Source organism: Calidris pugnax, unplaced genomic scaffold (genome assembly GCF_001431845.1).
Source record: "Calidris pugnax isolate Ruff unplaced genomic scaffold, ASM143184v1 scaffold53, whole genome shotgun sequence".
In the NCBI taxonomy this organism is placed as follows: Eukaryota; Metazoa; Chordata; class Aves; order Charadriiformes; family Scolopacidae; genus Calidris; species Calidris pugnax.
In genome coordinates, this window is record NW_015090792.1 from 69,067 (window position 1) to 81,327 (window position 12,261).

The following is a 12,261-nucleotide window of genomic DNA, read 5'->3' on the forward strand; positions in this document are numbered from 1 at the left end:
GCTTCTGTTTTCTTGGAAATTGTTTGTGCAAAAGTTTTCTTCAGCCTTTTGCAAGTTTTTTTTTTTCTAGATACTGAGATGTCTTGATAGGAGATTAAAGTAGGATTAATATTAAACAAAGCATATAGTTAATGTGAGTGGCATATTCAGGCTACAGGAATTTCATAGAAATTTATCTCAGTGTTACATAAATACACTTTTAGATACTTTAAGGCCAAGGAAGAGACCATTAATGTGATTCTCTCTCTTCCTTTTTCTCATCTGGATTATTTTCCTGCCTCGTGGAGCATGTCAGTTAATCCCTGTGTAATTCCTAACTGGCGGCATGACTACTGAATATCCAGTTTTACATCTCCCTACCAGATCTCTTTTATCCTCAATCTGAGGATTGTGAGGTGGTTTTGTTCTTTCTTCTTTGGCAGCACAATCTGAGCACGATCTGTAGTAATTCGGTACCTCCTCATGTTCCCCACGGAAAATGATGATTAAAAGCCAGGGCTTTAAAAGAACGCAAGTACCTCTGAATCCTTGAGTAAAACATGGGAGTTTTTATAAATTAGCCTGTCCCTTGAATGATGTTCACCTATTGCAGTGGGGGAGGTAGATTGCAATTGTTCAAGTGTTCGGAAGGAGGAAATAAAAAAGGAGTTATGATAGTGCCGAAGTATTGGAGAAATTTAAATGGATCTGTGCAGCTAAAGGTCAGTGTTAGTAATGCAGGATTTGTTGTCAATATTTTATTCTTAACTCCTCTTTGATTTTTGGGGGGGTGAATGAATATTTTACCATGTAAGTGTTTTTATGTTTTATTCACTGTTCCTTTCCTAAAATATTTCTTCTCTTCATGTTTCATTGCAGTATCTTGAAATGATGCTGAAAAATGTATAGGATCTATTATGGTAGCTAATTGATTTGCAGAAACGCTTGGAAATAAGAGAGTTGTTAAAATACAGAGCATGGTTTGTTTAATTAAATTTATTTAATTATATTATATTATTATAAATATTAAAATGAATTTAATAATACATCTGATTTCCTACAGCCCTCAAAGGAAGGTAATGCTTTATCAGTAGCATCACTACTGTTCCAGCATCTGCTGTTTGTTAATTATAAGAAGTTTAGTTTAAAAGTTAAATGGTCTTCAGCACTGTAACAATAATATTAATTGAGCTCAGCTAAATATTCTTTAGCAGAAGACAGTACATGAGACTGGAAGCAAAATTGTGTTATTAATTTGTCGCCTACAAATTACAGGATAGATTGCTGGAAATCCTACTGCTTTTACACTCATTGCCTTCTTGTAGGCCATGTATGTAGGCAAAGCTAGGAAATTACTGTTAGTCTAATTAAAGTCTTACTAGTCTAATCAAACGATTAATAGTAGTCCAGTTATGATACTAATGCAAGTAAGTGAAATTGCATATATATGTGTATATATGTGTGTGTTTACATATATATGTGTATATATGTAAATATAAAATGATGTATAATGTAATTTATTTTATGTGTATATGTAATTTTAACATTTATATATGTATTATTAGATATGTGTATATATACACACATGTATTTTAATGATACATAGCTGTATGCTTATATATAGCTATATATCATTACAGCTATATGTAGCTACATATATTTATATTACTATTTCTATGGCTATATGGAAATATACACAATAAATACACAAACTTTCTTCCCCTTGCTCTGGTGTTACTCTTTACTGTTCTACTTTCCCATTGGGCTCTCAGGGCAATAATTTGCCCTGGAACAGGGGTCTAGGCTGAGTCTTCAGCATCTGAAGTCCTGCTCTGGGGCATTACAGCTATATGTAGCTACATATATTTATATTACTATTTCTATGGCTATATAAATATATACACAATAAATACACAAACTTTCTTCCCCTTGCTCTGGTGTTACTCTTTACTGTTCTACTTTCCCATTGGGCTCTCAGGGCAATAATTTGCCCTGGAACAGGGGTCTAGGCTGAGTCTTCAGCATCTGAAGTCCTGCTCTGGGACAGGTGTTCAGCTAATGAGACCTCATAGTTTAGTGGGACGTTTTGGTTCGATTTGGCTTTTGCCTGCGGGTGTTCAGCTAATGAGACCTCATAGTTTGGAGGGACGTTTTGGTTCGATTTGGCTTTTGCCTTTTTTTGCTTGTTTTAATGAAACCTCTTTAACTGTTTGGGTTCTAGGTCATGAATGTAAAACATAGATTCAACCAGTAAAATTTATAGTTGCACATGATGAATGGTTATGTCTGACATGTCCATTAAAAATGGAATGGCACATGGAAAGTCACAGAATCACAGAATCACCATGGTTGGAAGGGACCTCTGAGATCATAGAGTCCAACCTTAAAAAAACAAAAAAAACCAAACACCCCCACATCACACTGACCCACAAACCAATAATCTTGGGCACTAGAGCATGCCCTGAAGAGCCATGTCTACACATTTCTTGAATACCTAAGAATATATATATATCTAATACATAAGTCACAGCATACCAAGATCCCAGCCGGTGCGGACTTTGCACTGCAAAATCATGTGTCATTACACTTCTTCAAAAATGTTGCAAGCTGACTGTGACACATTTGGGGTAAAGAATGTATATATATAATACATTAGTCACAGCATACCAAGATCCCAGCTGGTGTGGACTTTGCACTGCAAAATCAAGTGTCATTACACTTCTTTAAAAAGGTTGCAAGCTGACTGTGACACATTTGGGGTAGTTTCATAGGAGAAGCTGCTTAGCAAAAACACATTGAGGGGCCGGCAGGATGATCTGGGGAACTCCAGGCCTGTCAGTCTGACCTCGGTGCCTGGGAAGGCCATGGAACAGACCATCCTGAGTGCCATTATGAGGCACAGGAAGGTTACCCAGGTGACCAGGCCCAGCCAGCACGGGTTCAGGAGGGGCAGGTCCTGCTGGACAAACCTGATCTCCTTCGATGACAAAGTGACCGCTTGGTGGGTGAGGGAAAGGCTGTGGCTGTTGTTTACCTGGACTTTAGCAAGGCCTTTGATAGAGTCTCCCCCAGGATCCTCCTGGAGAAAGTGGCTGCCCATGGCTTGGATGGGAGGACTCTGCGCTGGGTTAAAAACTGGCTGGAGGCCGGGCCCAGAGAGTGGTGGGGAATGGAGTCAAATCCAGTTGGCGGCCGGTCACGAGTGGTGTCCCCAGGGCTGGGGACTGGGACCCGTTCTCTTTAACATCTTTATCAATGATCTGGCTGAGGGGATCGAGTGCACCCTCAGTCAGTTCACAGGCAACACCACGTTGGGTGGGAGTGTCGACCTGCTGGAGGGCAGGAGGGTGTAGCCAGGGGTGGTCGGTCTCTTCTCCCAAGTCCCAGGCCATGGGACAAGAGGACATGGCCTCAAGTTGCCCCAGGGGAGGTTCAGATTGGAGAGTAGGAAAAATGTTGACACAGAAAGGGTTCTGAAGCCTTGGAATGGGCTGCCCAGGGAAGTGGTTGAGGCCCCATCCCTGGAGGTATTTAAAAGATGGGTTGACCTCGTGCTTAGAGACATGGTTTAGTGACGGTTTTTATCAGGTTGATGATTGGACTAGATGATGTTGGAGGTCCCTTCCAACTTGGACAGTTCTAAGGTTCTATAAATGTCATCCTGGATCTGTGTTTATTGGTGCATATTTGTTAAATAGCCTAAGGATCGAGGGGCATTTAACAGAGATCTCAATTTGTTACATGTCTGACCGCATTGCAGTAGGCAACAAAATCCTGTAGATAAAGTGTAGAGCTTTAGCGCTGGTCACAGAAGTACCTCTTGGGCCAGTTCAATTAAGTTGATGGGGTTGTCAGCTCAGCAGTATTTTTCTGATGCCTCCTACTATAGAATTCATGAGTCTGTGGTGGGATCTTGTCTCTGTGTTGCTGCACCACACCTCCAGGCTTCTGCACGAGAAGATTAGACTATCAGAGACAAAATCCAGATTTTTTTATTTGTCAGCAGTTACAGGACTTGGCAACACTTTTAAGGAGTTTTTCTTTTAATTCTGTTTATTTTCATTGTTGTGTATGTGGCTTCCAAATAGCCCTTCGTTCTTTTTGGTTTGTTTTGTTTTAAATGAGGATGAATAATCACAATATCCTGATTTATTCTCTATAACATTTGTGCTTATGTTAATATTGTATTATCCGTATCTGTGCTCACACTGGAAGGATTTTAGCTCATTGCAGCATTTTTACTTGAAAGGATTTTAGCTCATTGCAGCATTTTTACTGAAGTTACACAACATGCAAGATAGTAGCCTTTCCCTATGAAACTCTGAGGAGATTCCTGCTGAAGACCATGTGTATTGTGTTCCTGGACTTTACTGCTGCTATCTTGTCAGGGCTATTGCTGATTAATAGGCTGCTTGTGATTCTCTTTTAATTATGGCATTGTACCTTTCTAACAAATGAGGGTCCTGTGTTCAGTGTAGGTCTAGTTTTTAGTATAATCCTATAGATCACCAAGTTGTTATTTTATTCCTAAATTATATGTGTATTGAAGTGGAAAGCGTGAGAAATTGGCTCATCGTTTTTATTAGCCTTTACCTACACAAAACATGCTTTCCGTTGTAATGAAGCCTAAAAGCTTATTAACTTGCTTAAAGGCAAACATTTTTGTAATGCAAAACAGCGGAAGAAAAGTGCTTGTAGATATTTTAAAACTGTTGTGATAACATTCTGTTTTTGTTTTGTTACAGTTCTGGACTGCTAGCCTTAGGAAAGCCCTTGGACAGAGAAAGCACTGATCGCTATATTCTGATTGTCACAGCCTCGGATGGCAGACCAGATGGGGTGAGTTTCCTGTGAAAGTTTAAGAAAATGGGCTGTTACGATAAGTAGTTTGGCACTTGAAATAGACAAATTGTTGTATTTTTTTATATGGGTCTTGACCAACTTCCTGTGAAAGTTTAAGAAAGTGGGCCGTTACGATACGTAGTTTGGCACTTGAAATAGACAAAATGTTGTATTTTTTTATATGGGTCTTGACCAAATATATCTGTTATCTGCAATAATTTTTCTCCGGAAGGTTTGTGTAGGTGAAGCCTGTGTATTATTTGGGTAATGTCCTCCGATTATCTCTGGAGGGTTTGTGTAGGTGAAGCCTGTGTATTATTGGGGTAATGTCCTCCGATCTTGAAATATATCTGTTATCTGCAATAATTTTTCTTTATCTCTGGAGGGTTTGTGTAGGTGAAGCCTGTGTATTATTGGGGTAATGTCCTCCGATCTTGAAACAAAGTGACTTTGCTGCTCCTTCTGCCTTTTTGTTATTCTTCAACAGGAACCGATGCAGTCAAGGTTTTGTGTTATTGAGATATGTGCATCTTCTTACTATTTCTTCTCCACCTTTTTTTTTATTCAACAAAAACCAATGCAGTCAAGGTTTTGTGTTATTGAGATATGTGCATCTTCTTACTATTTCTTCTCCATCCAAATCACCAATCTTCCTTCTTACCTCCTCCTAAAGACCAGCTATATGGGCAGCTGTATTATACATTTGTACTTCATCTAGTCAAATGTATTGCACTTTTTTCAGAATTGACAGAAGAAAGCACTGTCCAGCTTAATGTTTTTTTTTAAGTTCTCCCAAAAAATCTGGAAAAGTTCCCATGCCTCTTCTCTGAAGAAAATAAAACATTTTTATGGGGAGGTATTTCTAAGTCTTCTATGTTTGCATTGACCAGGCGTGCACTGACCCCACAATCAACCAACAAACACAATTGTGGCTAGTATAACAAAATTGTGATTTTCAATTTCCACATCAAAAATAAGAGCTATTTAAGAATACATATTTATTTATCAAGCATAAGCAATGGCATTAGTTTTTCTGAAAGTTTGCAACAGTCCCAACATGAGGAATTTACCACAGTTGGATTGTGAGAGGTACGTGGGAGTTCAGCAGTGGACTTGAGCCATGGAATAATAGCATAAATTTCCCTGAATTTCACTGAATTTTTAGAGTTGGAAGGGACCATAGAGATCATCTAGTCTAACTCCCCAGAGAAGTCTCCATGGATCTGATCTTAAAATGACGGTGTATAAGGGCAGATCTAGAATAGTGTATTCACATTATCTGAGCTGTTCTAGCAAGTGGTGTTCAGCTTTGAGATTGAAACAGAGACATTTTTGGCAGTTTGCTATGGAGCAAACTATGGAGTTTGCTGTAACCGTCTGATTATTACCCCCTTTTAGTACTTCAGGTGGGTAGCGAAGAAGTAGGGAGAAGGAGCCTGGAATCAATTAAAAGAGATTTTAGAGCCTTGGGACGGCTACTTAAGGGATCAGGAACACAAGTTGTGTTCTCCTCTATCCCTTCACTAGCAGTGATGAATGAGGAAACCAACAGGGAGAGGCACCAGGTCTATTTGTGGAAGTGCCCACTGAGCCACTCTCCATCATTTCCCAGCAGTCCTGGCAAACTGGGGAGGTCCCAGCCAACTGGTGTCTAGCAAATGTGACGCCCATCCACAAGAAGGGCCGGCAGGATGATCCGGGGAACTCCAGGCCTGTCAGTCTGACCTCGGTGCCTGGGAAGGCCATGGAACAGACCATCCTGAGGGCCATTATGAGGCACAGGAAGGTTACCCAGGTGACCAGGCCCAGCCAGCACGGGTTCAGGAGGGGCAGGTCCTGCTGGACAAACCTCATCTCCTTCGATGACAAAGTGACCACTTGGTGGGTGAGAGAAAGGCTGTAGATGTTGTTTACCTGGACTTTAGCAAGGCCTTTGATAGAGTCTCCCCCAGGATCCTCCTGGAGAAAGTGGCTGCCCATGGCTTGGATGGGAGGACTCTGCGCTGGGTTAAAAACTGGCTGGAGCCTAGCTTGTGTGTGTTCTCTTTACCGCTTCTTCGTTTGGGGTCCTCATGACTGTCTCTTAACCTAGCTGAAGCTGTTTTCTTCTGTTACGATGCTTTCTGCTTCCCAAAATTGTCCAGCAGCATGGCTGACTTGACTGCTTTTACACAGTAAACGTCTCGTGACAGTATGTGAAACACAAGGGTTAGGACTAGATGATCTGGATGGACTAGATGATCTGAAAGGTCCCTTCCAACCTAGGTGATTTCTCTGATTTCAAGGTAGTAACTTCAGGAGTCAGCTGGGCTTGCCAGTATTGCAGTTGAGGCTGTATAAGTTTCTTGGCTTTTATTTTACTAACAAATAGATGAAGCAAGGCAGGCCATTGAATCTCTATGCCTTTTGCAAGCTAGAAAACAATGGTTTTGACTAATTTGCCTGGCTTCCTTGTGTCTTTACAGAATTGCTTTGTTTTGCAGCTCTTTTGGACTTCACGTTCTGCTTTTTGACAGGCTCTTTTTGGATCAGGGACTCATTTAAAGTTTCTAGCTGTTAAGATGGCAAACTGTTTTAAGGACACGGGTGCTTGTTTCAACAAGTCATGGAGGATCTTTTTAACTAGTTTCTATCAGAAAGAAATGATGTCTCTTTAGGGAAGATAAAAAAAAAAATCCTACAATTGAAAAACTACTGCTCCCCAAATAATTCATGTGTCAGTCAAGCATTGTATTTTTGAACAATTCTATTAGTGACTACAGAAAACCCATTATCCAATTGAAGAACTTGTTTCAGTTACTCTAAAATCACAAAGCTAATTCCACAGGCATGTGCAACTTAATTTAACTGACATTAACATATTTTAGCTGCTAACATAAGAACAGATTTCTTTCCATGGAACAGTGGGCTGTTTGAAACTAGCTATTTAGAGGCAAATATACGTAAAGTAAGCTTTGGTATTCTGTACAGGCTTTTCTGTATTTGCTTGTTTCTTTAGAATTTGAAAGGAATGTAAAGGGAAAATTGGGAGGGAGGGGGGGTGGTTGTTGATTTTTTTTAAAAAAAAAACTAGAACTTTCCTCTTCAGTTACAACATAAAACTATGGCATGTGCTCATTTTAGTAGTTAGGTTTTATGAACAACAGTCATAGGATCATAGGATAATTCAGGTGGCATGGGATCTCAAGAGGAGATTCGTTTGAGCTGGTTACTGAAGCACGAGCAGCTATGGTTGCAGTGACAATTTAACTGTGGAGCAGGTTATTTAATTCATAGTCTTCAAGTATAAAGATGCATTAAAAGCGGTGTTAGTACTCTCACATAGTGGAAAAAAATAGAACATTTTTATTGTTTAGTCTTTGTAATTTCAGCCAGTGAATTTGCTTCAGAAATTACTCAAGACATTTCAATATAAATAATATTTTTCAGCTAAATTCTATTGTGAACAAGGATTTTTAGCCATTATAATATAGGTTTCAAAGAGGCATAACTTCTGCTCAATTAAGTAGCAGTAATAGAGTAAAAAATACTGCCTTTTAGATGGAATGCTTCAGATGGGAAATGTTGCTGTGCTTTGGAGCTATTGAAGCTTTCAGAAAGAAATTTATACCAAGTTGTGTGTCTCAAGGTGATGACTCCCCTGTCTGTTCAGCATTTTTCTCTTAAAACTAATAATTTTTTTCTCCCTAGAGGTAAGACAGATGCATTAGGTGGGTGAAGTCCCTGTTTCAGTATTGAGACAGCAGTCTCTGGGGTTGGCTCACCTGAAGACAACAGAAGGAAAGGGCCAGAAAGGTGCAGCATCTTTCCTACCTTTAACACTGGGCCAGTTCACCCACTGGTTGCTGTCTCCAGGCCTGACAGGGTCTTCTTTAACCCAGGGTGACGTGCTAAAATGGATCTTGCTTTCCACTTCTGGTATCTCCAGGAGTTTAGAGGTCAGCACATTGGGAAGCAGGACACTTTCAAAAGGGATCACACTTTCTGCTTGGGGTACAGCAGCCCCAGCTCCAGTCTCTCAGGGAGCAATGTTTCCTCCAGGTGCCTTTCCCATCATCAAGGTGTTACAAATCATTACCTTTCCAAACCCACAAGTTACTGGATTCTGGTCTTGTAGAGCCTGAAACTCTTCCCACACTCTGCTGTAAGCCCCATGGGGTATTGGCCTGGTACACAATATCCAGTATGGCATCAGTCCTCCTTTTTTCCCCTCGATGTTCCCTAGAGAAAACTAACTGTTCCCTATCATCATCTGTGAAGTCTATTGAACACATTTTTGTATTTGAAAAGACTGGGGGCCCACACACCTTAAATTTTTGGTGTTTTAATGGTATTTATTTTCCTGGTCATTTTTCTGTGTCATTAATAAAGGGGCAAAGAGACTCTTAACAATGTTACTGCGGCACTAAATAGTTGAGGTTTCTGTATTCTAAGCCCCAAGGCTTCTTTAACTGCCTAATGTTGTGTGGTGACAGCCATGCTGACACCTTTTGACTTTTGGGGACTGCTTATTCCATCAAAATTAATACAGACCTACTTGTGCCTCCACCAAGCTGTGTGGCTTTCCATTTAGCAGTGTGGCCTGGCTGACACCATTTCATCACTTTTGCATGCCTTATAATGCTCTTGATTGTTTAAAATGCTTGTCTGTGCTTCCCAAGTTATTGTTGTTCTGATTTATAACCCGGAGCATTAACAGGCTTGTGTTTTTTCTCTGGCCTTGGAATAGCATGACCTACCACCAATCACTGTTAACAATACAGCACAACAAACAATTAAGTATACATTAATTGAGTAGTCAGGAAAATATTTTTATTTCCCTGGTAATGAGACTTAGTTGTAGATAGGCAGAAGAATGACGCGAATGGAAAAATCTATCAAGCTCAAATTATTTGCAGAAATTGTTGTGTGTTTGGATGGGATTTCAAGGCCAGAATTCATGTCTTTGCATTTCAGAGGGAGAAGTTAGAAATAAATATGCATGACTTTTGGTAGAAGAAAGAAAAAGCCTTCTGTGCTATTTATTTTTGGCTTGTGTGAGTGCATTTGTCACTTCGTTTATATAGATAAAACAGGAATCTCCATTGCATTGTCTTTGTGTGTATTGTGTGATTTAAACAGAATTCAGACCCCCAAATACAAATGCCTAGTCCGGAACATATTCACCCGGCACTTCAGAAATGGGTTCCTGCCCAAGTCTTGGCAAAAGCAACCAGCTCAGTGCCTAGTTTACAAAGCCATTTGGGAGTTAGTAATTAGGTATTCTTAAAAATTGCCAGTCATCCAGGGGGTGTTCTCAACCTCCAGGCAGCTGCAGCCTCCCTTTTTAACGTGGCTGAAGCAGAGAAACAACATGGATGTCCCTTGTCATGCTCACTTTGTGGTACTGGCTGAAGGAGAGAAGCAACATTGATGTCCCTTGTCATGCTCACTTTGTGGTACCTAGAAAATACTGATGGCAGTTCATATTCTCTTATGTGTCTTAAAAGACTCCAGGAGTTCTTAACCTGTTCTCACAGAGTGTGTCTGAACCACCAGGCCACTTGACTACCCTGGGAGTCCAGACATGGCTGTTGTCCATCTGCTCTTCTGAGGTTGTGCTGTTCAACCTGAGATGTGCTGGATAGGAAAGGTCAGAGTTGAGGCGGCTCTAGGAGGGTTTCTCTGAAAGCCAGCGATCCAAGACCTTGCCTGTTCATCTCAAATTGTGCCCATTTCTTTGGCAATGAACACTTAATGAAAAAATCGGAATAGTTTTAGCATTGAAGACCCCAAAACTGGTTTGGGGTCATGATTCCTGAGGAGACAGAGGCACCATCACATGACCCTTAGAAAGGCATCTGAGAGAGAACTGTTTTCTCAGTGGTGTGAGGTGGCCCAGAGCAGCTGCGTGCCGAATGCAGGGACTGATTCGGCATTTTTAAAGACATTTTAAATACTACTTTGTGCTTTCTCGATGTGGTTCTGGGTGCCCAGCACTGGGTTCCAAATCCCGCTCTGATATCTGATGCGTAAAAGTGAGACACCGCAATGTTTAACCTTTAATTGTGGCTAAAATGTTCATATGATTTATGAATTAGAATTGGGACCTTAAATCAAATGGGGCTTAGAATTCAGAAACTCTGAAAACCATGTTCCAGGCTGCTGCACGTAGAGTATGGGGTTTCTAGAAGGTAATGGTAAAGAGAAACACTGCCTATTACTATTTTCCTGACAAATTCTGTACTTTATAGGAGAAAACCTTAAAAAATTCACCCTGTCCGTAGATCTCAGTTTACAGGAGGAGAATTTGTCCAGCCAGATTTCCTCTTCTGTGAGAGAAGGCTTTTCTCTGGACATCAGCTCTTTCATTAGGGGGAGCTTTAGAAGACTCCTGAACTTCCAGTGTTTGTGCAGCTTGTCTGCTTGCCTTGCATGGATAACATTCCCCATAAAGGCTTTGATTTCAAAGGCTTAACAGGAAAGGGTTGATTTTAGTAATCCTCATAAAGAAATGGATTGATCACGGTTTTCATTCAAAGATTTTGAGCAGATGATTGTAATTCCCTTTTGAAAGGTGACTTTAATTACTTTAAGGTGAGAAACAGTTCTGCACCAAGGCTTATTGAAGCATTTTGTATCCCAAAATAAATCAGCTTAAGTAGAACTATGTTAAAATAGATCTTCCAGCAGAGTTCACAATAACATAATGTATAGTGTAACATGGTGTGTGCGTTATGTTATTGAGTATATTCAGTAATACTGCAGTCACGACAGTAAACACCACGGGCATGAATTCTAGTTAGGCTTAAGTTGAGCAGACTGTTCTTCATGGAGCACTATATGTGCAGAGAGCTCAAGAGCAGATACACCTCAGGGAGCTCCTTGCCTTGAACCCCTCTGTCGCTGAGCCTGCCTTTCAGACAGATCCCATCAGCAGGAACCTCTGTTCCTTTTATAACAGCAGCCAAGTCTCCAGTTCTCAGTGAACAGCTAACCCATGCAAGAGTGCTAGGAGAGCTGCAGCTGAAGGAAGACATTGAGGGGCTGGAGCGGGTCCAGAGAAGGGCGACAAAGATGGTGAGGGGTCTGGAGAACAAGTCTTATGAGGAGAGGCTGAGGGAACTGGGGTTATTCAGCCTGGAGAAGAGGAGGCTGAGGGGAGACCTTATTGCTCTCTCCAGCTCCCTGAAAGGAGGGTGTAGAGAGGTGGGGGTCGGTCTCTTCTCCCAAGGAACAGGTGACAGGACGAGAGGAAATGGCCTCAAGTTGCGCCAGGGGAGGCTCAGGCTGGATATTAGGAAAAATTTTTTCACTGAAAGGGTTCTCAGACACTGGCATGGGCTGCCCAGGGAGGGGGTTGAGGCCCCATCCCTGGAGGGGTTCAAAAGACGGGTTGATGTAGTGCTGGGAGGTATGGGTTAGTGATGATGCTCCTTGTTTGTTGTGTGGGTGACTATT

General features: G+C 41.0%; 1 protein-coding gene across 1 annotated transcript in view; it reads left to right on the forward strand.

Annotated features, from left to right (window-relative positions):
• Positions 1–12,261, forward strand: part of PCDH15 (protocadherin-related 15) — a gene marked incomplete at its 5' end in the record, with an annotated part of 305,454 nt that overhangs the window by 61,687 nt on the left and 231,506 nt on the right. Inside the window, one exon of the mRNA XM_014966628.1 lies at positions 4,725–4,818. Within this exon, the coding sequence (XP_014822114.1) occupies positions 4,725–4,818 (94 nt within the window). The remainder of the gene's footprint in view (positions 1–4,724; positions 4,819–12,261) is intronic.